The sequence below is a fragment of the Drosophila eugracilis genome, unplaced genomic scaffold, assembly GCF_018153835.1.
Source record: "Drosophila eugracilis isolate 14026-0451.02 unplaced genomic scaffold, ASM1815383v1 contig_75, whole genome shotgun sequence".
Lineage (NCBI taxonomy): Eukaryota > Metazoa > Arthropoda > Insecta > Diptera > Drosophilidae > Drosophila > Drosophila eugracilis.
The window spans coordinates 3,558,065-3,583,193 of NW_024573645.1; the positions used below are offsets into that span (position 1 = coordinate 3,558,065).

Here is a 25,129-nt window from a genome sequence, read left to right on the forward strand (position 1 = left end):
CGAAACCCATTAGAAATATATTTAGAAAATTTGAAACCCTTTGACTTGGTTTTTGGGTTTACTATCCTCCAATTGCCATAGATGGATGCTGAGGTGTAAACAAAATAAAAGCGTGCCCCGTCGTCGGCACCTTTTGTTGTGGTGGGCTGGCGGAGACTTTTGATGTTGCACCAACAGACTGACTGTCATAATTCCTTAAGCAAATAATTGTGGATAGTAAAAGAGACAGAGAGGGGGAGAGAGAGAGGGTGAGATTGCCATGAAAAGAGGTGCGAACGCCAGTGGTGGGAGGTGCCAACGAGGTCTAATAAATGGCCAATAATTGAGCGATAATTAAAACAACTCACAAACACACCCTCACACCCCAGTAATAATTGCAGCGATTTGTTTATTATTAGCCAAAGCTAATTGTTTATTTTATTGCTTTTCTTTTTCCTCTCCTCCCTTCTAGATGCCTGCGCAATATGGAATTGGCTTTTTGTAAAACAGATCTATCTGCCACAAAATTTATGCTTCCCCCCGCTTTGCCCACATCTGCTAATATTGGTTCCACATCGGCGGTGGCTTCAACGGCATCCCACTTCCTCGACAAGGCGGCTCAGGAGTTCTTCCAGTTGAACGCCATCAACGGACATCACCTGTTCAAGACCCCGGCAGCTGGTAATCATTTCAATTCCTCTGGAAATCCCTCGCTTTTGAGCCAACTCAACGGCATTAACCATAGTAGTGGCAGCAGCAGCAGCAACAATCATTCGGGCCAAGTCGTTAGCACCATGAGGCTCAAGAAAAACCGCAAAGTTACCTTTCTATCCAGCTTAGTTGAGGTGAGTAAAAGGAAGTTTAAGTTTTAGATTAATTTAGTTTAAGTTGTCTTATTAGGGGAGGAATTTCTATAATGATCATGGAGTGGGTGTTAAGTAAGACTAATCCAAGTTAGTTTAAGCATTTATTTGTAATGTTCTTGACCTCTTAAGAAGTTTAAGTAAGCCTTTTGTAACCCCTTTTGACCTAGTAAAACCTTGATAATCATTAGCTTTACCCATTACCTCTCCTTAAATCTTAATCTCAACTCAAAACTAGGTAGCAATGACTGCACGTCGCTGATCGATCGGCTGCATAAATCTATAATTTCTATATATAAGCCCAAACGTATAAGTGAATTTGCTGATCAAGTGATCGATAGCCTGTCCATCGGTTTCTATCCCAGTTTGACAGCCACTGCAATGGGACAGACCCAATGACAGTGGGATCGTTTTGCAAATGCATATCACGTAAATCGCATTCTAAATTTGGTAGACCAAACAAAACGCAATTATTATGTATTATGCTTTGTTGCTTTGCCTTTTTTTTTTATTAGCAAACACCCTACTTTCGGGGGATACCCTAACATTAAGTATAATTTCCAAGAGAACTGATCATGGGGTTGAAATCTCAAGTAAGAGTGTTGCAAATTCGTTTGGCATTCCATTGGAAGGGGGCATCTTTTGTGTAAAAATCATCTTTTGTTTATTTGCTTATAAAAGTCATAAGCGTGCCACTTGGCTTATGACGCATTTTGGATAGACAAAAGGCCTGATCAAAATTTGGAATAAGTTGTTACGCCTTAAGAAGTTGGGACCTCAATATGCGTAACCGACCTACAAAAAAACAAAGTCAAACAAAGGAATTCTTCATCGTAAGGCTTCCCCGGCTGCAGTTTCCTTTTTATGAAATTCTTTTTCTTTTATGTCTTTGAATACTCTTTTAAGGGAACTTGTTCTTAAAACTGGAAATACCTTTTTTGTCATCCTTTGACATACTTTTTTGGTTTCGATTTGATGGAATAGCATAAGTTATAGAAGAAAGATTATAGTTTGAAATCCTAATAATCTAATAATCCTAATAAATTAGTTCTTGGAAGTTACAGAACTTACTAATTAGATAATTTAGCAAACCTTAATTTGATGATTTCATACAAGTAGATAATGAATAACTTTATATTGAAGTATCACCTTAGAATTATTGTAAAAACTAAGTCAAAATGGTTAATTTATGCCCTAGGCGGCATAGATTTGTTTTAAAGAATTCAAATCCTTAAAGAAGATTCCCTTAAATCCCAGAATACTCAAATCTTCGGCTATCAAACTCAGCCCTTCCTCTATATTTTCGCTCTCTCTTTGGGATTCCTTGTCTGCCATAAGAACTTGACGGCCGACCATCGGTGACAGGTCCCAAGTGAAGGCATTTGACACATCGCCTGCGGTAAGCATATCCGTTGCTCCGCCAAGCCGTTGACCACTTTCATCCGGTCTTTCGGGGCCAACAGCCTGTGACCCCAAGCTGATCCTTTCCACGTTTAAGAAAAAAAACCCAAAAAAGGACATGCGCATGCTCAGTCGCTTGGAAAATGCAGCCAGGTAATCCGATCTACAATGTCTGGCCTTTTGGTGGAGCCAAAGTTTTGGGTTTCCATGATCAAGAAGAAAGCCAAGTAATTGAAGACTTGTGGATTGTAAGGAAACCAAAAAGTTGGATTCCAAATTGGGAGTTCGGATACTCAAAATATTCGCTTGGAAAATTGATTATGATATGTACGAAGCATTTCGTTTGACTAGATGTGACCTCCATTATCATTAATCGACGCAGTCCGTGTGTGTTTTTTATGAGCAAGTCAAACGTACAATTCAATTTATTAGAACGCGTTCAACATCGGATCAGATGGCTGGACCCATGGGACACAATCACATTGGGGCAGTCCGCAGTCAATTGCCGGCAATCTATGCCACGACTTTGCAGCTATTGTAGCTCTGATTATTATTATTATTCTGCCTCAGTTTTACGTTACAACGAACGAGGGGCAAGCCACAAGCACACACACACTCGCAGACATACTTTTGTAATTGGGTAAAAGTGGCTTGTTTATAAATATGTACAACACAGAATCATGAATGTCTGTTTGGGATGATGATGATGATGGGGTAGAACACCTCTTTGGGGAGAGAGAGAGAAAAACTAGACTAGAAGATGCAAATGGCTGTGGGGGGAATGATCTCGGCCAGGAACAACAAACAAAAGTGATAGATAGATGGTTTGTGCTTAATAAATGGCTTTCTAATTAACAACTAAATGAGGAGTAAGCCACATGCCAAAGATTGTTTGGAAAGTCAATCAAAGTAAGGATTTGGAATTTATAGAAAGTCTAATAAATATGGAATAGTGTTTATGTAGTTTATATATGAGTTTGCTCTTAATTAGTTATAATAAAAAGCAGCTGGTTTCTATAACATTTTAATCTTTAAAAACAATCAAAAACTTTTGCTAAGTAATGCCCCTGGAATCCAAATGTTTTTGAGCTTTTGTGACTCATAAGATTTTGTTTTCTTCTTAAATATAAAAGTTATGAAATAATAAGATGTCATATTTATAAGCTTTAATGAATCAGTTTTTAAACTTAAAACCCAAAACTCATTTCAAAATTTCATTTCTTTCACAGTCGAAAAATATCTTCATCAAGGAGGAGCCCATACATGGCTGCAAGGATCTCTGCAGTTTGTCGGACATTTCCGATCATGAGGAGTCATTAGGTGAGTGGAAAACCCAACATAATAATGGTATATATAAATATAGATTGTTTACCCTGGCCAAGTGCTAACCTAACCCATTTGCTATATCGGTTTCGTATTCCTTTATAACTCTTCTTGGTTTTTTCTCTTGATATTTTTTTGTTTGTTTTATGGCTTTTCGAGGTCTGGCGAGTTATTCTGATAACAGATTTCCAAGAAATGGAAATAATTGAAGAGCAAAATGTTGTTGATGAGCAAAATGTTCAACAATTATATATGGTACTATCTTGACTCATATATATGTGTGATATATATATGATATCTGTATGTGTGTTTATATCTTATGTATGTTAGTCAGATTGATTAGTTTTGTTTATATGGGAAGGCTGTGATTCTTTAGAAATTTCCATTACAAGAAACTTCTTGGGAAATGTATTTTTATTTAGTTAATCAATAACAGAAATGAGCTTGGAAAATCTTGAAAGTTAAAATCTTACAAAATTTGAATTTATTAAAGTAGGCTATCTAACAGTCGTTAGAACCTTCCAATATATGATTTTATTATTATTTTTTTTGCCTTTTGAACTGAGCGATAAAAAGGCAACAAGAACAGACTGAAACTGAGGCAAAAAGAGAGTGAGCTTAGCAGGCAGGCAAAATAATTTGGCGATAAGATAAGCCAACAAAAGCGTGTTTGCTGGCAAAAAAAAGAACCCGATTATAAAGAAACAATGCCAAAGAAAGATATTTACGCAGCGTTTGTGTGGGATCGTTTGTTATAGCATAATATAGCCATATGCATTTATTAATATTATTATAATGTATATTCAGTCAATGAAGATATACATAATTCCCAGGCAATTCGCATAGTTGGATTCATATTTCAGTGAAAAGTCACGTCGTTTGTTTCCGGTCTGTGGCCCGGCCCAGCCCCCCATCTTCCTGAATAACTCCCCATTCCCCTCTGCCCTGGGCAAAGTGCCAAGCTAACGTGCAGTCACTCCCTCACTCGCTCATTCACCCATTCATTCATTCATTCATTTGCTCCTTTAAATGATCCTCCTACAAAAAAAAAAGAGATCTCTGCGCGCGGAATACATTTGCATTTGAAATAAACTCTCGAAATATATAAATATATACATGTATCTCGAAATGTGCAGCGCTACCTCTTGCTGTTGCTGCTGTCAATCAGGCAATACGTCAGTCATTCACTCACTCACTCTGTCAACTCTTCGTATACGTAATGTGACAAAACATCGTTGTCTTTGCTGCCGTTGTTGTTGTTTTTGCTGCTTTTGCTTTTCCTTTGCTGCCACATTTGTCTAGTATATTTTATCTATTATTTCACACACACACACACAGAGAGTGTCGGGCCAGAAAGAGATCTCATGTATTGGACAACGTTTTATGGTAATTTGTTATGCATCTTTTGGCCCGCCGTTTTTGTTTGCCAACAGCGAGAACAATGTACTAAAATATGTGTTAATAATGGGAATTTCTCGGTTTTTTTTTTTCTTTCGTATTTTTGGATTGTACTTGGTTTTTGGTTATGATCGCGATAAAGTAAGTTGCAGCTCAATGTGGCAACTTAAGCCCCAGATGTGATATCACTCTGGGGGAGCACCTAAAAAACTTGATAAACAATTACTCGGAATTAAAGCCTGATATGTAGAGTTTAGGGAATTTTCAGAGATTATAGGAAATATTATTATTATTGTTCTGATAAAACTAATTTTACAACTAATGATGGCACTAAGAACATAAAAAGTTAGTTTAGAAAGCCTAATAAAGTGTTTTATTAAGCAAGCTAATAAATCCAGAAAGGAAAAGAACACTTGATCCAAACTCTGATCAGCAAAATCTCAGTGTTTTCTATAAAAACAACAATAAACACTGCATTGCCATCTGTCCAAATCGTTGGGGCTAAAACGATCTTAGTATTGTTTAATGTTTATAAAAACAAATAATACAAAATCACATTGGGGATTTGGGGTATTCAGATTCAGTTTTTTGCCGAGGGGGCAGTCAGCCAGCGAGAGAAAAGGAACCCGAAAAAAACGTAAAAAGTATTTATGTATTTATGTCTTATCGCTGCGTAGAGATCAACAAAGCGCAAACAATTTCAATGTCAACGCAAACCCAAGACTAAAGTCAGTGCCCAACTAAATATACGAAATGTGTAGTGTACAAAAGGGTGGACCAAAGTTGCGTACGTTAAAAATAGGATTTTTATTTCCAAGTATAAAGTTTTTGGGAATATCACTCATACGTAGTGGGTGACTCAGGGAACCAAAAATTATATTGTTTTTATAATTACGATTTTTTAAGGTTTATGAAATGTGTAGATTCCCTAAAATAAGCATGGTTTTGCATCAAAATATTATATAAGTTTATTGTTTTTAAAAGTTTATTACTCATACGCACTGTGATAATTATCGCAATAAAAATCGTAAGTTGTACCAGATCACCTCAGCATGGTCCACCCCATTATACCTACGAATATGTACAATCGTATGTACAATCCTATATACATATCTCTTCGTGTATTTAGATGTGGGACCCCATTCGAGTCCCTTACTGAAAACAACTGGCAGCCTGAACTTTTCGCTCGGCGCTAGATGATCGCGGCCATAAAATGGCAACAGAAACAAAAAAAAAATATAAAATCACAAAAACTAAAACAGAAAAACGAAAAAAAAACGGAAAAAGGCAGAAAAAACATGCAAAAACGGCGACAACTGCGCAGATGCTGAATGGAAAATGGGGATGGCACATAAAAAAAGGGGGAACATCGCGGGCCCAGAAGAAGCAGAAAAAGATCGAGAGCCAGGCACGTAAATTTAGTTTACATTATGTGGACGAAAGATACACTTGGCATTCGAGGGGGTCTTAAAGTATATAAATTTGCCCTAAACAGCAAATTCCTTTTTCTTTATAATTTCAGCCTTTTTTCCAATTTTAAAAGAAAATCAAACCAACTTTCCAGATACATTTTTCTAGAAATAAAAGTGTTAAGAAGGACATTTTTCTTTAAAACTTCTGCCTATTTTGTCTAAGTGTATGCCAAAAGGCTGCCCTTATTTTAATTATATGCGCACACACAGATATTAACGCACACACTCGAACACGCACACTCATACGACTTAATCATCTCTCATTAATCATAAACTTTTTGAAAATAACAAGAAGCAAAACGAAACGAGCCAAACGAAACGAAACAATAAATAAAGCAAATTTAATTTTTGCTTATTAAATATGTGAGCTATGATTTGATTTGTATAAAAAATATAAAAAATTCAAAAATTCAAAGAGAGAGAGAGAGAGAGAGAGCGATCCCCACCAGAATAGTGAGCGTGAGAGCCTGACGTTGACGCCGGCAGCAACGTCGACTGCGAGAGCCCCACAACTTTCATTCATTTTGTTGCTTATTTCATTCATCCCCGCGCAGTCGACGACGCAGCCAGCGTCGCTGCTCCCCAGCGCTCTTTGGCTCTCTTTTTGGGGCCCTCGCTTGCCATCGCTCTCAAGAAACACGTTCGTTTTCATTCATACTCGCTAGCCAACAAAAACAACAAAAGTAGCTGGTTCTCGAGACAAAAAAAAAAAAAATAAAAAAGGCAAAGAAAACCAAAAAAGAATTAAAATGCAGTTGATGAATGGGGGGAATGGAAATGGAATTGGAAATGGGAATAAAAAGCAGCGACGAGTGGATCTTGTTGCCGTTGTCTCCCTTTCTCCCACGGCGATTTTGTTGTTGTTTCCTCTGTCATTGGAGCTTGATGTTTGTTTCCTTCCTTTTTTGCGTGTGCCTAAATCCCCTTCATCCTTCTCTTCCTGCTCTTCCTTTTTCCCTCTTTCTAGGCGGGTTCCTGCAAACCGGCTTCTTCCTCTTCTTTTCTTCTCCGGCTTTGTCTTTTGGGGCTCCTCTTTTTTATCGCTGCTTCCAGCTTCTCATTCTCCTTTTTCCCCCTCTGTTGACTTCGCTGCTATTGCCTCTGCCCGTGGGCGCGTCGCCGACTTTGGCTTGAAGTCCAACTGCATTCGTTGTTGCCTTTTTATACCCTGCAATATAAGATAATTTGGTTAATGATAGGTGTTTGACACCATGGTCACGAAGCCTTAACCTGGCTTTCAATTGTTATTGACAGAATATGAATATTATGAGAATTATCTGAATTATTTTTTTGAGGATTCAAAAAAAAAGAGAATTACACTAAGTAAGTTAAATTTAAATAAAGGAAGGGTATCTATTTATCAACTAAACAAAGTTATCTGTTATCCCCGTTTTGTTTTGTATTGTTTTTGTGTATTTATTTTGATTTTTAGCTGTTCGCTCTTGGAGCAACTTCTTATTTATTCATAATTTGAACTCCCCCCTTTCCAGACCCCCTTCACTTCCAATACCCCTCCCCTGCCACTCCACGCACAATTTGTGGGCAGCTGCTGCACATGGAAATGTGGAAAACTGGAAAACGAGTTGCCAACACACACTTGCTCGTGTTTCTGATTTTTAAGTTTTTTGTTTTAATTTCAGTTTTTTGTTACCTTTCAAATTTCTTGTTCACAGATCTTTTTTTCGTCTTCTGCGGTTGTCGTTGGTTTTTTGTTTTTTTTAGTTCGTGGAACTGCTGCGTTAACAACTTTTTGTTGTTGTTGCTGTAGTTGTGCTGCTTCTACAATTCATTCATTCATATTCAGAGTGCCGCATGTGTATGCGAGTGTGTTTGCATGTGGCTTTGTGCGTTTGTAGTGGGCTATATCGCCTGTTTTATATTTCATATGCACGCCACTTTGTACTCACTTACTATTTGTGATTTTCGTTTTGTTTGCTTATTTTTCCTTGCCTTTTTATTATTACTTTTTTTTTTTTTTTGGTTTTGTTTTTCTGTCTTGCCTTTTGGCGGTATTTCGCCTGATTCTGCTTTATTCATTCATAAATTTTTACAGCCCGACGTTTAGTTTTGTTGTTGTTTCGCCTGGAATTAATTGCTAGGGAACTTTTTTTTTCTTTTTGATTCATTTGAATTTGGGGCCTTTATGGGCGGAATAATACGGTGCATTATGGCATTCATTCTAGCCACTTCGAGATCTTCTCATCAGGAATTTTATTGCGAGTTTTTGTTGCTAATTTCATGCAGATAAATAAATGAATTATTGAATTTTAAGGTGAATTACGAATGAGAATATTCCCAATCAAGTTAGTTTGGATTTTATTCGCATATAAATTGCTGTTTTGAAGATGGGAAAAAATAGTTATTAGTTTTTGGTATGGTTATATGTTAGGAATGTCAAAAATTCTAGGAAAAACTCTTTTAAAACTCAAATTAACTGCTTTTTTAAGTAATTTTAGATAATGCCTTTGTAATACAACCCTTATATCACAACCTCTTAATAATGTCATCATAACGTTTCCCTCTGTAGCTATTCTAGTATGTAAATCGCTTACAAAAGACAAACAGACTTTATCTAATCACGTACCCTCAACGTTTCTAGTTCTATTTTCACTCCCATTTTCCATTCATCCACACCAGAAACACAATGTTATCAAAACAAAAGCGCTATTCTCTATCTCTTTCTATTTTATTATCATTTCGCTTGCTTTTTTTCTGGCTGTGTAGAACGGATGTGTCTAAATTGAGTGCATCCCATGGACAAATTAGCAGCATTTATTGTAATAGTTGTAGTTTTTGTTGTATTTATGTTTGTTTTTGTTGTTTTTCTTTCTTGGGATTGAATAATTTTCAAGTTGTAATTTAAAGCCCAGTCCATGGCTAATCGGCACGTTCCAAAATCTTGTTGTAATAAAGCCATAAAAAAAGAAAAAGGGCAGCGAAAAAAAAAAATAAACAACTGACCCAGCACAATGGCATATCAGGGTGACAACTTATCAGGCAACCCTCTCACGCGTGCGACCTTCACCAATTTGAACTTTACCAAACGAAAACTCACTTTTTTTCTGCTTCCTCTTCTTCTTCGCTCTAAATACCTAAAAAAAGAATCGAAGAACCAATGAGGTGGACGACGAACAGAAAATGAGAACAAATATTTGTGGCTGGCTGATAAGGTTTTTTTTTCTTCTTATCACAAGAGGTGGGCGTTGTTGGGGGGAGTGGTGTTAAGAGGGGCCCAACAGGCACTCAGATATTATAATGCACTTAGCCTACACCTTGAAATAACGGACTTCAAAGACACAAGAAACGTTTTTAAAAAGTTACTTAGTTGCCAAGGTAAACTAAAAGATAGGGAAAATGTTTTTTATCATTATGGAAATTGGTGCTTTTAATTATTATTACAATGGAACTTCGATTATACAATGATTTTTCATTATATGATAAAGAATTTTCGAAGTATTTTTAATTTTTTGGAATTTTATTTAGCCTGAGAATGTTAAAAAAAGATATTTTTATAGCACTCTACATTTATTAATTGGCCTTTCAGCATTTTTTTTTCATACTTTTCTTATTATAAGCTTCATTTTGAATACACAAAAAAGTTGATGATTAAATTTTAAGTATTATAATATTTTTTTTAAATTTTCCTTTTGTTTTTTATATAAATAGAAGACTTTGATTTGTTAGTCACTTTGTTTTAATTATCTACATGATATATACATTTCTTGCTGTCGACACCTGCCGGCGAGAAGCAGCTAGCTAGTTTCACGCCAAAGCATTGCCTACTTTAAAGCAGCAAGCAGAAAAGTAAATTTCTTAAAAATCATAGCATACCTTAAGGGAAATAAAAATAGATTAAGGTCCAAATTTAAAGTTAAGATTATTTTAAACAAATTTTAAAAATTTTTTTTAAGGAATTAAACTGTTGAAGTTCAAAAGTTAAAAACTGGATTATAATAAACCAAAACCAATTTTAATGAAAGTCTAAAAACCAACCTTGAATTTTAATTAAAAATATGAAATACGCATTTAACTTAATGACTGTCTCGTCTCAAACAACGAAATACCATTTTTTCTGCAAAGCCTTAAAAGTAAATCGCATTAAAACGAAACTTCAGCGCGTGCCGTCAACAAATTATTTTATAATTTAGCCAAAATGAATAAAAAATCCGATTTTTATGACCATTTTGGGGCAGCAATTCAATTAATCATAAATGCCAAATATGGATCGAAAATACATATATCAGATGAGTGAACGAGAGAGAGAGAGAGAGAGAAAAGGAAACCGAAAAGCCATTAGGAAATGCTGCGACTAGCAAATATGAATCAATTAATGCAACAAAAGGCAACCTGTCCGCAGACCAATACTAACCAAACTAACTAACTAAGAAAACAAACAAACTAACTAAGTCACAGTGAGAAACTGGCATCCAGATTAGATGATGTTGGGGCAACAAATTGCGGCAATGGAAACCCGTTCTTGGGACAGCTTCGATTGGATTTTCTGATTTACCAACCGAACGGCAATTGATAATGCAATCGATGAAAAATTGAATCATACACAGGATCTACCTCTATTTCGCGATCCATATAAATATGTTTTTTCGGTGGGAGAGTAGGAAGAGAGAGGGGGGATTGAGGAGGAGTGGTGTATGTGGGCTATTGAGAACACCTGCCTTGTCATAATGATTGTGCCTGCACAATTTTCCAGTTGCCTGCCTTCGGCATAAAGTTTTCCAGAAGGAGTAATATCGTTCTATCGATTGAGCCAACGATCGTAGCCCGATGATCATCAATTCAAGCGTGTCCACCTGGGCTCTCTCTCTCTCTTGCTCTTTCTCTCTGTTGGCCAATTTAATGCCGCTACCCCTTTTGGCCAATTGATAATTTAACGCTTCAATTGGCCCAAAAAGAAACGAGCTGCCTAAAAACAAAGGGCCCTATATGTGAATTGCTGCTATCAAAGACCCTACATTTTTCTGCCTTGTCATAATTTGTTCAGCATTTTAAATTAAAGTTGGCTTTTTAATAAGCCTAATGGGTTTTTTTCCCCAATTTTAAGACCTTTTCTGCAATTGTCATTTGAATTAAAAGCCATTTCGTTTCGGTACTTTTAACCTGAAAAAGGCAAGGGGGAACTTTTAACTAAGTCTATTGGCTTAGAGTTGCTATCCTATTAACTGGGTTTTATGTTTGGAAAGGCAAAAGAGTGGTAAAGGCTATCAAATGGAACTGTTTTCTGGTTAATAATAAACTGCTCTATAAATTAAGGTGTCAATTTGAGTGAGGAAATTTAATTAGAAGTTGTCTGATGGATATTTGCCAAATGATTTGTAGTTTCCTTTTAAGAATCCTGAGTAATTCGTTTAATAAATCCCTGTAAATACCCATAAAGTCCACCTCAATCTCTATTATAATCCCATATTTCTCACTAAAAGAAGTTTTTCTGATTTGTGAAGCTTTTACATTCCTCAAGCTAATCAAAGTCTGTTCAAATTGAAAGCCCATAAGTAACATTTTCATTAAAGAGCCTGCCTCTCATACCTCTCACCAAAACTCTTAACCCCAAAACTGTATCATTGAATCTGTGAAAAAAATGTCGGCGGCACTGGCGCTTTTGTGTCTATTCGAACTGAGAATTCTCTAAACAAAAACAATCGATAAATTTCCATAGAAGATTGCTGCAAGTGGCCAAGAGGCAAGAGATTTGAGTCGGTTGTAGCGCCATTCGCACAGTGGGTTACCTTTGATGCCGGAACGCAATTTATCAACGAATTTTATTGACTGTTTTCGTTGCTCGCCTGCATTTGAAATCCTCGCCGCCTGACGCTGACCATAACACCCACCCATCGAATCGTATCGTATCGTATCGGATCTATATAATCGGAATTTGTAGGAGAATCGGTTGGGTGACTGGTAACAGGAATTTGTATATACAATGGGGAATTATATTTATATAAATTGGGTACAGTGCGGGCAGTGAGTGAAGGAAGGAAGGAAAGGATTTTTTAGAGGGAAAAGTTAAATTATGAAAAGTTACTTTTTGTTTCTGATTTCTGCTTAAAGGGTCTCTTTAGTATAACTCCATCAAAGGATATCAATTATCACTCAGTTCCTTAACTATACTATACCACACTATATAGATACTAACGAACTATAGTAACTTATTCAAGCTGTATTCAAAATATAAGTCATTCCCTTTTTTAATGATAAACTTGACTTTGCCTGACTAAACCCACCTAAAAACTTGATCAAATCTTTTTAGGCATCTAATACACTTCTACTTTACTTCAAATTCTATTTCAAGTACCCCCCCTATACTTATGCCCCGCACTGTACTTGCCTTTTTGTATATTGTTTGCCTCTCAGATCGGAAGTTAATTTATTCGAGGGTTAAGCATTTAGTTTTGTTTATTTGAAACGGCCAAGATTTGTGGCTCTCCACATAAATTTGTTTGTCAATGCACCTTTCTTTTGTGGCCCTCCGCCCCTCTATTATACACCCCCTCCCCTCTATTTTATACCCTTCCCCTCTATTTTATAACCCCCTCTCAGTGTAGTATAGATCTCCCTCTCTCTTTGCCTGTTGAAATCCATTTAGTTATATATTTTAATTGCTTTCAGTTCATTTGTTTAGGTAGCTAGCAACGCTACTCGAGGAGTGTGAAAATCGTACGAGTATGTGCTTGCAACTTGCTGTGGCAGCAAACAGCAAGATGCAACTACAAGGGGGAATATCTATAAGCCTGTACTTGGTCCTCTTATTTTAGCCATGGCTAATGCCAACAAACACTCGACTCGATCGCACACGCAAGCTGCAACTGCGAGCAGGTGAAACTTTTCGCAGATCTATAGTTGGGGAGTTGGGAGTTGTGAGGAGGGGGGGTTTTGAGGTTTCAGGTGTTTTTGGTGGGCTATTTGGGGGAGTGAGCTGACTGGTAGCAGTTTGAACAGCTGACCAAACCGCTTTTGTGTCGGCATTAAAACATAAAACTGGTTGACTCTCTATGGGTCCTGCTTTCAGCTAGGGGATCTCCTATGTCCCCCCTCTTGAGAGTCATGGCTCAGCCCCTCTTGTTTTCTGGTATCTCTCTATTAAAAATAGTCTAATGATCAATGCTTGGAGTCTAGGTGATGCACTGAGAACATGGAGAGTACTTAAAGTTAGAAATGATAGAGAAAAAAACTTTCTTTAGATTGATAAACCGTAAGTTATGTTCTAAGTTTGATATCTTCAGCTTAGTCTAGTTTCAGTTTCTTCTTATATATGCCTTAAATATTACGTAAACTGATTAATTGCTTTTATTATTTAATACATCCTTTCTCATTCCCCTTTTTCCTCACTGTATTATATGCAAATGTCTTTTCTTTCGAATAAAACGCAGAGCAGGAAGGTGCAAGTTCTAGGGTCCAGTTTGAGCATCCTCACGCTGATCATTGTGGTTCCAGGGCTAGCAGGCCAGGTGCTAGAATCTGCTCTAGAACTTGGAGCAAGAGAGGGGAAGTCCAGAATCCAGTTGTTCAACCTCGGCAACAAATTGCATCTTCATTTGAGAGAGAAAAGAGGAAAGAAGTTATCACCGTGACCCCGGCCTCAGCTGAATGGCCCCCCCTCTGAAAACCTCTCTACTATCTTACCAATTATGTTACCAACAATTAAGTTAAAGCCATGTGGGCTAGGCGCCAGTCTCTCCCCCTCTCTCTTTTTCTGATATCTTATTTAAAAAACAATTAATATTTTGGCTGTTTTGGTTTGGTTTTAAGTTAATTTGAGTTTTATTATCTGCCACGCAGCGGGATGGCTAAAAGTGCCTTCCGTCACAGTTTTTCGGTTATCAATTAATGGCCAAATATAAATTTGTTCAAATAACAAAATGCCGAAAACGTCGAGACAAAATGTTTTTACAGCTTCTGATACATTTATTTATTTATTTTGGCCTCTTAATTTATTCGAAAGCCGTTAACAAATGGATACTTAAGGCCACCATTCGATTGAGATAGTAAAAAAGGAGATCTTAAGTTGGAGGTTTTTAGTTAGTTTTGATCTCTAGCCCCTGGAGTGTGTGAAAGCTATTAAAATTAGGGATTTTCCTTTGATTTGTTTTAGGTTTTTATGGTTTTTAGTTGGGTTCTTGGAGGGAGTTTAAGGCCTTAACTTAGTTAGTTAGTTAGTAAGAGTTCTTCGTAATGATCATTTTATTGAATATTTCCCCTAATGATCTCCTTTTCACTTCATTATCTTTCTGCTCTTGCTCTGTAATGAATAATTATGGCTAATTGATGCTGATAAACATGAATTTATGAATGCTTTTGCTGTCGCTATTTGCGGTCACTCTTCTATCAATTAAATGGCTCTGACTTGCAGCTGTTTTGATCAGTTTATCAGCTATGAAAGAGAGAATATATCTTTAGTATATATACTATATATAGTTATAAGCAACACAAAGATTTAGCCTTGCCAGCGAGAGTCAAGGAAAGTTAGCCTTATCTGCTTTCAACCAACTCTCGCATAAAATACGATATTTGTGCACCGAGATGCGTCACTCTCTGAACTGCCACATGTCCGATAAAAAACAGAAAAAAAGAAGCAAAAAAAAAAAACAAATTTCATTCATGATTCAAGATAGGCCCGGCGAAGGCTTCGCATTTGCGAGTATCTGAGTACGGGCCTAGCAATATATATATATATATGGACTATAATCTATCTGCATGGCACAGGCACAGGCACAGGCATAGTCATATATCCACACTAACAAAAGATACAAACACACACTCGTGGAGCATATTTAATTTGAGGCAAACTAGCAATGATTAGGAACATCCGGTTTACTAACCGAAAAACCAACCGAACAACCGAGCAAACGAATCAGCGGAGCCAACGAATCCAAGCCCGGGCTGTCCAGGCAGGCATCCCATTCCCATTGAACAGTAGCTACAGTGAGAGAAAATAGTATGATACTAACTATCAATCTGGAATAATTAAGACACTCATGAAGAATATTCCTAGAAAGAGGTAAATGGGAAGGCTTAGGGGATTCTTTTTGAGATTTCCTTAAGTAATAAGATATAAATCTAAAGTTACCTAAACAATTTCTTAACTAAAAACCTTACTTAAGAGATAATATATCTAATCTTTAATGCAATATTAAGCTATATCCATCATTGTTTTCTCCCAGTGCTGTGCGACAACAGCAACGACACTAGTCGTCCCATTCAACTTGATTCGTTCTTACGAGTATATGTCTACGCCAACGTCATCATCATCATTATCATCAACAGAAACTAACATGATCATGATGAACAGCAGTTGATGCCCCAACATCATCATCGACTCTTTCAACTGCTGATGTTTGAGATGCGGGATGCTTGGAAACTGAAGATTCTGATTCTGAGAGTGTGTAAGGGGGGTGTCCGCCGTTGGAAGCGCCATCCGTCGTGGCCAAGCAGCCTCTTGAGCAGCCTCAGTTTCTGGACATAAAGCTGAGAGATAATAATGTTGTTGTTCTCGTTGTTGTTGCTGTTGTTCTTTCAGTTCTGGATGCTGTGAAATCTTCTGTTTGGAGTTTGAATTGTGTGTAATTTGTTTGCTGGCTACCAGGCTTGGCTACTGTATTTTGCCCCGACTTTTCCATGAACATCTACACACGATCAAGTTGAGAGGAGTGGGGAGAGGGGATATAGAAGGGGGCTAACCAAGATGAGATCTTTAAGGGGGATCTTCAGCGGGGCTCTTTGTTTGTTGTAAGCCGCGACAATCGTCGGGCCCAGCTTAAGTCTGCTCTTTGGGGCTCCTCTCTTTGGGGGCCAACCAACATATCCGATCGGCATCCGATCGTTCGGTGTTTATCTTTAAGCTTTAAAATGTGAAGTCTCTCATCTGGGACTCCTGGATCTTGGTCACTCCTTGAAGATATATATATATGTATATAACTGCTGACCGCTTCCTTTTGGTTGCTTCATTAGAGCCATGAAGGGGTTTCCCCCTCTTTGGTTACGCTCAATTATTGATATTCATATTGTTAAATTAAATTAAATTGCCGGTTGAGAGAGCTTTAAAACAGGCTTAAGCTGCAGGAGATTAATGATTCTTCAGCTCCTTATAGTCTATTTATATATTCTTTTAGATTAGTTAGTAGTTGGCAGTAACGCAATGTTAAGTTGATTGAGTTTGTTGATTGATTTTTGCGTTGATGAGTTTTATGGGGATTGGGGAAAAGATTTTAAGACTCTTTTTATGTTTTAAGTTGTTTGTTTTCTGAAGTTGAAATGATCTGGAAAGTCTAAATAGATATCTTTAGTTACTATCTAACTTACAAATATAGAAACTTAACTAGCTGTTCTTTCATATCTTCTTGTAAATCAACTTTGACTTCTTCCGTTTAGTTTGAATTCAAATTAGAGCTACTACCGTTGTGTTAACTAAACAAGTTCATTCATAAACACTCTCAGTTAGTTCCGTTTCTTGGCCAAAATAATTTCTAAGAATATCTAAGAAACCTTTAATCTACATATATTTCCGATCATTAACTGTATTTTTTAGCCAACTTACTAGGTGATTGACCCTTTTAATTATTGAAGAAGATAAACCCACACCGCTTCTCATTGATATCTGCATGGCTAATTTATGCGTAAACCGCTGATTTGATTAAAAGAGGAACTTGTGAAAATATCAAACCGAACTTCCCATAGCAATTAAAAGCCAATTAAGTCGATATCTTCGTCATATCATCATAATCGGAGCCACAACATTTGCCAATATCTATACACGAAGAACGAACTAGTTTTTATTCACAGGTTGTCTTTTGTGGGTCTGCCTGTTTTCTACACACACACACACACACACACACTCATTTCATTGATTAAAACAAATTGATAATTAATAACTTCGATGGGTGCAGACAGGTAAAAAAAGAGAAGGAAAACAACGAAAAGATCGGAGACTGGGAAACTAGTTTGGCCCGGAAACATATCCTGTGTCCATTAACTGTTTTACGTGCTTGACAAACTTCCGCAGTGGGAAAAAAAGAGTTTGCTTTAGTTTTTCCCAACCCACTTGGCTTCCTTTGCTGCTGCTGAGGCAGTTGCTGCTGCTGCTGCTGCTGCTGCTGCGGATGCTGCAAATAGGTTGGACCTGGGCCTGGCCAACACCATCCCGTCCGAAACCCCACTTGACCACTGGACACACAGCAGTTTTCTAAGCTGATTTGAATGTCAGATAGATGTATGGCGGCCGTGCTAGCAACTTTCGCATTTCATTTGGCATGGTCTTGAGTTTTCCACTAGCTCCCTCGCTCGCTCTACTACCACCACCACTAGCACCACCTCCATCATTCACTTAGCCTCGCTTTGCTTTTGGCCAATATCTGGCCAGTTGATCAGCTCCCCCTAGCTCTCTATAGCTTTGTGCTTGAAGCTCTGGCTAAAACAGCTCCCAAAACTCGAAAAAGAAAAAGTTGCATGCGTTTGTGGCATGACTATTATAGCCATGCTATGTTTCCTTATCATTTGATACCCTAAACTATGACAATAACTACTTTTTGTAAAGAAGAGAGATTCTTAATTTAATGTGAAATAAGAAAAAAGTCTATAAATTTGTGTTTTTAAATAGTTTGAGGGACTATCAACATAGTACATAGATAGAAAGTCGCAAGAAGCAGTTCTTAGTATCATCCTAAAAGGAAGATCCTTTGACTATAGAAAAATATCTTGATCTTTGATGATTACTCAGTTAACTATATAATCTTCATACTATATCTATAACACTCAACATGGCTTATCCTAAAAAAGTCCTTTATATTCCTTTCCCTTTTAATAGGCACTTCAGGTTCGTTACCTTTTCCTTTTTACATGAAAATTTGTTGCGTTTGTTTTAAGTTTTTTCTCACATTGACCGGATGAGCAGCTGCTGGGGATCAGGTGAGGATGAATATAATAACATAAACCCCAATATCAACAACGGCAGCGATCGATCGACTGAGAAACTGAGAAACTGAGCAAACTGACGAAACCAGTTCCCATTGAGAAAACGGCGAATATTGTGCCTAGAGGGGGCCAAAAGCAGGAGAGGGCAGGCAGAAGAGAAGGAGGATCGGGTAGTGGACTCCACTGGCCGGCTGGCCACTACATGAATTAATCACTTCGTTTGTAGTGGACCGATGGGGAGATCCAATCCCAAACTGAAACAAGGAGGAGGAGAAGGAGGTGCAGAGAGAGCAGGCGGGTGGCGATTCATGGACATGGACTGCTGGCATTAAAAACCCCCAGCATGTGCGGATGTGGATGTGGATGTGCGAGTTTTCCAGATCAACGGATCTCCCTCTGTGTGAATGGAAATGTGTGGCTATATGGCTATGTGTGTGTGTTAGTTTGAGCGTGCCAAGATTTTATGAATGAAATGATCGACAGCTGAATTGCAAAATCGTTAAACAACGAAAAACTCTCAATGCTAGATAGATAGACCGATAGATAGATATATATATATATATACTTTGGTTGATGCTTTAGGTGTCCATTGATCCAACAGGTCGTCCATCGCATCCAAAAGCGATCATCATGATCATCATAATCATCGGTGGTCAACGTCAACATAGCGCCGATGGAAAACTAATTTCTCTTAATTATATTGCCAGCGATCTTTTGCAGAGTTAATGAGTGGTGTTTGTTGTTGCTGTTGTTGCTGTTGTTGTTGGTTTCCCAATGATTTGGCCCCAAAAGATTTATGACCATGCATATAAAGATTTATATATATTGGCCTGGCTAAGACCATAGATTTATTTGTGATTTCCTTCGCAGTCAATTGATAGTTTGTCCGTTGCTGTTTGGTTTTGGCAAAGATTTTGATGGGTTTTCGTTACGGAAAGAGCTGATCCATTGGCCAGTCAATTAATCAATCAATCTACTCAGTATTACACCTTGTCTTGATGCCTTGGGTGTGGATTATTGATGGTAATATAAGAGATTTTTGTTAGTTAAGTTTAAACCAAAATAGCCTCTCATGATCAAAAGCTGAAAGTGGGAAACACGAAATGAATTATTGGCCATAAAATTCAAGCAAAATTTTCATATTTAATGTTTAGTCTTGGGTAGTGAAAGAATATTGGAATACAAATTTTGTAATTTAACGTTTGATTTCTGCGTCATTGGGGGCTGCCATATAACCTATACTTAATGATCGGCTCAGATCTGCAATCACATGCCTAAACATTTCCCTTCATAAAACACTCATAACATATCTTTCGGAACAGGGAGGTATATATATCTATATATAGTATATATATATAGCATACCGATTGCACTTCAAACAGTTGCCAAAGTGTCTGTTTGATATCAGACATTCGGCGGCGTTTCGTTGCAAGAGGCAAGAGCATGTTGCATGTATGTATGTACGAGAGAGCCTCCACTTACTTCACACCTTTCGTATATTAACCCAACCCACCAATAACACACAAGTGCAATGGCAACAAACACGTCAGTTTCTGGCTCTTTGATCTTTGATCCGAAAAGAACACAACCCCCCAGCCAGCCAACCCCCCCCTTTGGTACAACTCATAATTAGTGGGAAGAGCAGGAAGAATAAGAACAATCGTTGGCATTATAGATAACCCCACCAGAGATCATAAACTTCGATTTTTGTGTTAGATATTCTTTCTACAAATTTTCATTAGGGCTTTTTTCCGTTTTGTGTCGTTTGATGTTTTCTCTTCTATATTTTCCATGCCTTTTCCTTTCCTAAAAACGGAAAATAAAATCCAAATTTATTGTGCCAAAACTTGCTTACAAATATAAATCGGTTTTGATATTGGAATATACTATATAGTTAGTATATAGCTGGGAACTATGCTTGTTTGTTTGTAAACATTGACAAGTTCCGTTGAAGTTGCGATTTGGAAATGGAAAAACGAAAATTGAAAATGCCGCGCTGTCTGTTTCGGTTTTTCTCAGCTTTTTTTTCCTTCTCTGTTTGTGTTCTTTAATGTCTTTGGCTTTGTGTTTTTCTTGTTGAAACAAAATACCCATAAAAATTTGAAAAACACAAAGTTTTTTCTTCTCTCCATTTTCTATTTTTCCAAAGGTTGCCTTGATTTTGGTTTTTCCCGGGGGGAGAGCATATTAAAAATGAATTTATTTGCTTTTAGCCAGAAAAATCGCGGAGGTGAACAAAGCAAGCAACCAATTTTTGGGTATCTGGGACATACGATTGATCTCAGTTCCGTTTTTCGGCATTATCTTTTGTCTCTCTCACTTTTTGATAGAGCTGCTATCTTGCTCACACTTTGGTGAGAGTTTTCGTTTGATCATCAATTTTATGGCTTGCAATTGTTATTTGGGGATTTCCACCGATTGACTTTGGCCTGTCCATATAAATTTGTTTTTCTCCCGTTGATCGTTTGCTAAATAAACATTTTTACTTGCTGCTAGTGTGGATCGAAAAACAACAACAACAAAAGCTATAGCTGCCAAAATGTTTCTCACTTTCGGGTCAAATAATTGCCGCATTAAAGTTATGTCGGAATATATGTCGGATATATGTATTTCGCGGCAAGTTCTTGGAAATGCATTTCAAGCTGGCTGGTTCTAAGAAAATTTGACTCAAAAATATATATTTTTATCAGCAGATTTTGAATTTTTGGGTAAATCAAGTTACAGTTTTGGTTGAAGATAAGGAAAGTGAAAGAAAAATATGTTTAAATTTGAGCAAAAAGTAAGAAATCAAGAAGGAAAACCACAAACTTAACCCCAACAAACTTAATTCAAACATTCTTTGAGATTTCCAAGATCTTGATCAAAATCTCCCCCTATACACTCCCTCCTTAAGCTATCTTAATTTACTGAAATCATTGTGAACTATGAAAGCTGATTTAACATTATGAATAAATGCAATTAGACAAACTGTCCGTCCGTGTCCGCCCACCATCAATTTAGAGAACAACAATTAAACTCGGAGAACTGGAAAAGGAGGCTGGTGAATTGGTTTTCTTCTTTTTTTTTTGTCATAAGAAATGAAAATCTTTCCATGGGGGCTAATTGAATGGAATTAAAATTGAAAGAAACCAAATTGAAGGCAAAACTTGGCGACAAACTAAGAAAGGGGAGACAGCCCAGCCAGCCATAGGTTTCCTAGAAACTTTATCTTTAGTAATGATGAGTCAACGATGTTTGCCAACAAGCATGTCCCTATCTAATGTTTATAAAAATTAAACTATTCAAGAAATATATAAACTATCAGTCAAGCTGTCTGAGGTTGTAGCCGAGGGCTACTAGACAGCGGGTTGCCTTTGTTATCAGCCATTAAAGGCAGACACTACCTGTTGAAGTGACTCAGTGCGGTTCCCAAAAAAAAAAAAAAAAAAAACTCCCCTTCGTTTAAAAATCAGAGCTAAAAATTATTAAAGGGGGAGACAAGATCTCAGTGGCGGCTTGAGAAATATTTTCGCCAAAAAAATGGAAAAAAAGAGAAACCCCAAACAGAAGGAGCGAATTTTAAACTGATTTTTCCCACGCCACAGACGCCAAGCCAGTAGAGTCCTTGAAGTTTTTTAAGAGGGGAGCTTGGCGGGGGTCAAAAGCCGCCAAAGGACTTGGCAAGTCGGACATGACCAAAGCGTAGAGAAAGAGAGATAGAGGGTATAAGGCCGAGGTCTCTTTTCGAGGATCATTAGCAGGTAAAAGCTGCAGGACGCAGACTTATTGTGTGTTAATCTCTTAAGGAGTCTTTCTTATAGTTTGTGTTTGAGTAACTTGAGTCTTTTTTTAGGATTTTATTTAGGGGACAGAACATTAATATATATATATATATGTTTTGTAGTTGGTCTGTGTATTGGGAATCTGTCAAAATAACACAGCGAACAATTCAAGTTCAAGTGCGTGGGAATTTTATTTTCTGCGAATTTCGCTTTCTACTTGCTATGGGGAAATACAAAAGGGGTTTGAAAGGGTTTGTTAAGGGGGTTAAGTTATTAAAAGAAAAGAATTTGGTTTAGAGGGTTTAAGTAATGTAAATTAAGTTAAGGTGATTGAAGTTTTTGTTGGATTTGAAAAATGAGATTTATGCAGAAAGTTAGATGATGTTTTATTTTGTGGAGAAAATGAAAGAAATTTTGAATAGAAATTAAGTTTCTTTTTGAGTTTAGTACTTTAGTTGGTTCTATAATATACCTTAAACAAACTTTAACTAATATATAATGTAAAAAATCAGAAGATGAACTTTTATATATTTTAAAATTAATATTATTAACAGAAGATACTTTTGATATTCATACTGAGTTCCTTAAGAGCTAAAGAAAAAAAAATATCCTGTATTTATTTGCCATAAAAACAATATAAAACCTTTCTTTTTAAACATATTAATGATGTATAAAACAGCCCAATAAAAGAATTTAAAGAATCTTTAAGACTTAAATCCCTCTTAAGCATTTCACCCTCTTGATTTTGGGATTATCTTCCCCTAATTTTCACTCCTTCAAAAAAAAGAAACCCTCACAAATGCCATAAATACATAATCCCCTTGATACTCGAATCACCTTCATACATCACAACTCAACCTCACGTGCAGTTGGCTAAATAAATATTCCCATAATTACGGAACACACACCTGAGAGGTGCAACACTTTTCATGTCCATTGATTGTCGAATGTGGCAAGTACAGCGACTACTACTTCGGCCTACCTTACCTTTTCCAAAATTGGGCAATTAATTTGCTTTGCCCTGCTCTTTCTCTTGATCAAATTGGGTTCGATCGTTTTGCACCCTGTAGACGTGATGCACTGCATCTTTGCTTGTAACCCCAAAAGAATCTCAGATGAGGCATGTGCAGCATGCAGCATGCAGCATGCAACTCACTCTCACACACACACCCATACACACATGCCATTTAAGTGTTGAGTGTGTAATTTTATATTTCCGGTGTAGTAAGTTTTCGTACGACAACTCCTCGACTCAGGGTCGCAGCTCCCTCTTCTTCTCCTGCTCCGTCTTCTTCTTCTTCTTCTTCTTCTTCTGATTCTTTTTCTTCTTCTTGTTAGCCCAGCGCTCACTTCTCTTTTACACTTGCTTCGCCCCCTCTCTTTCTACTTTTGCTGTTTCAGCTGCAAATGTGCAACAAGCAGAAGTTGATTTTTTTTTTCATATAGCCTCGTCCACAACACACAATTCCTGCAATTATTTTTATATCGAAAACTCCCCAAACACACACAAACACAAAAAGCACACTCACCGATACTCACTCCCCCTTTTTGGAAGGCAAACCCCCCAACCTCTGATTGTAACCCCCAACTCGGCACCTCCAACCTCCTCCGCCTCCGCCTCCGCCTCCTTCGCGACGATCGCTCCTCCTGTCATGCATTTTTATTTTATTTATACTCGAATGTGTATTTTGTCGTAATTTGGCTGCACATTATTTGATTTATTTGCTTTCAATATAATTTTCAGTTTCTGTCTGTCTCGGTCTCGGCCAGCCATTCTCTTTACCATTTTTTTTAGCCAGAATTCTGTTTTTTAAGTTCTGTTTTTCCTTGCTTTTTTGCTTTTTTCTGATATTAAGGAAACTTAAGGTGCTTTTTTGGAATTCGAGGAAATGGTGGGATTGGGGGGATTAGGAAGATGGGAATGTTTAGATACTCTTAATAAAGGTTAAGGCTCTTAAAAATAAGTTTTGTTTTGGTATTTTTTAACATAAAAATCATTAAAAAAATGGGGATAATCAGGATGTATATTCATAATTTGTAATATATATTAAAAACCTTTAAAAATCTACCAAAATATGTATGAAATAAAGACAATTTAACATTACAAATTACTTCCCAAGAATCTACAAAAATCTTCCCTTTTTATTAAGATTTTTAATAATCTATTAAAGTATCAACAATAAATATTAAAATATTTCTTTCAAATTAAATATTTCCTTAACCTTTTACAGGGTATCCCCTAGCTTACTATCCCCCTTAAAGCACATTTCCCAGCTATGCTTTTTTTTATGTTGACAACATTTTCCAAGAACTTGTCACATTTTCTGCCTCTGTTTGAATTTGTTTATTTTTATTTATTTAATTCCTCTTATGACGCCCCTTTTATTGACTTAACTTACGATTTAAGCACTAAATGAGCGGCGTTTATCAACAGGCAAGATATATATATATATAATATATATATATACCAATTCCTACCCAACATTGCAGTTAAACCTCAGTTTGAATTTCAATCAAATTAGTTGACTTGTTCTTAGCCTCAGGCCGTAAACGTTTATAGCTCACTGAATGTCAAAAGGACCTTCGGGAGTTGGGAGTCTTAGGTAGACCTACAGATGCAGATACTTTCATTATAGATACAGCTATGGCTGGCACTATATATTTTGCCATAATTACCCAGCCTCTCAATTGCATCTTTGTAACTGGGATCTAGTATCTTGCATCTGGTTTTCTGTATATGTATACCCATCTAGCCCATCTCATCATCGATGGGACCGCCCAGGCGAGATTGCCAGGCAAAAAGGAATATTATACAATTTAATAGAAGAGCTTGGATGAAGGCTCCCACCCTTCCCATCTTCTCCACAAAGTTGAAGTCGAAGTTGGTAATGAAATATCTAACGACCGGAAGTCAATGGCAAATACTTAATAATGTTGTTCGCTTCGCCTTTGTGGTTTGCCAGTTGTCAGAGTTTGTTGGCTGAGTTTCAATGTTTGCCTTTTGGCTTTTAGT

At 37.1% G+C, this 25,129-nt stretch overlaps 1 protein-coding gene across 1 annotated transcript in view; it reads left to right on the forward strand.

Moving 5' to 3' along the window:
* The window catches only part of LOC108108834 (ETS-like protein pointed), a 62,319-nt gene that overhangs the window by 6,041 nt on the left and 31,149 nt on the right, over positions 1-25,129 (forward strand). Inside the window, exons 2-3 of the mRNA XM_017217038.2 lie at positions 452-824; positions 3,473-3,563. Coding sequence (XP_017072527.2) covers positions 465-824; positions 3,473-3,563 — 451 coding nt within the window. The 5' untranslated portion in view covers positions 452-464. The remainder of the gene's footprint in view (positions 1-451; positions 825-3,472; positions 3,564-25,129) is intronic.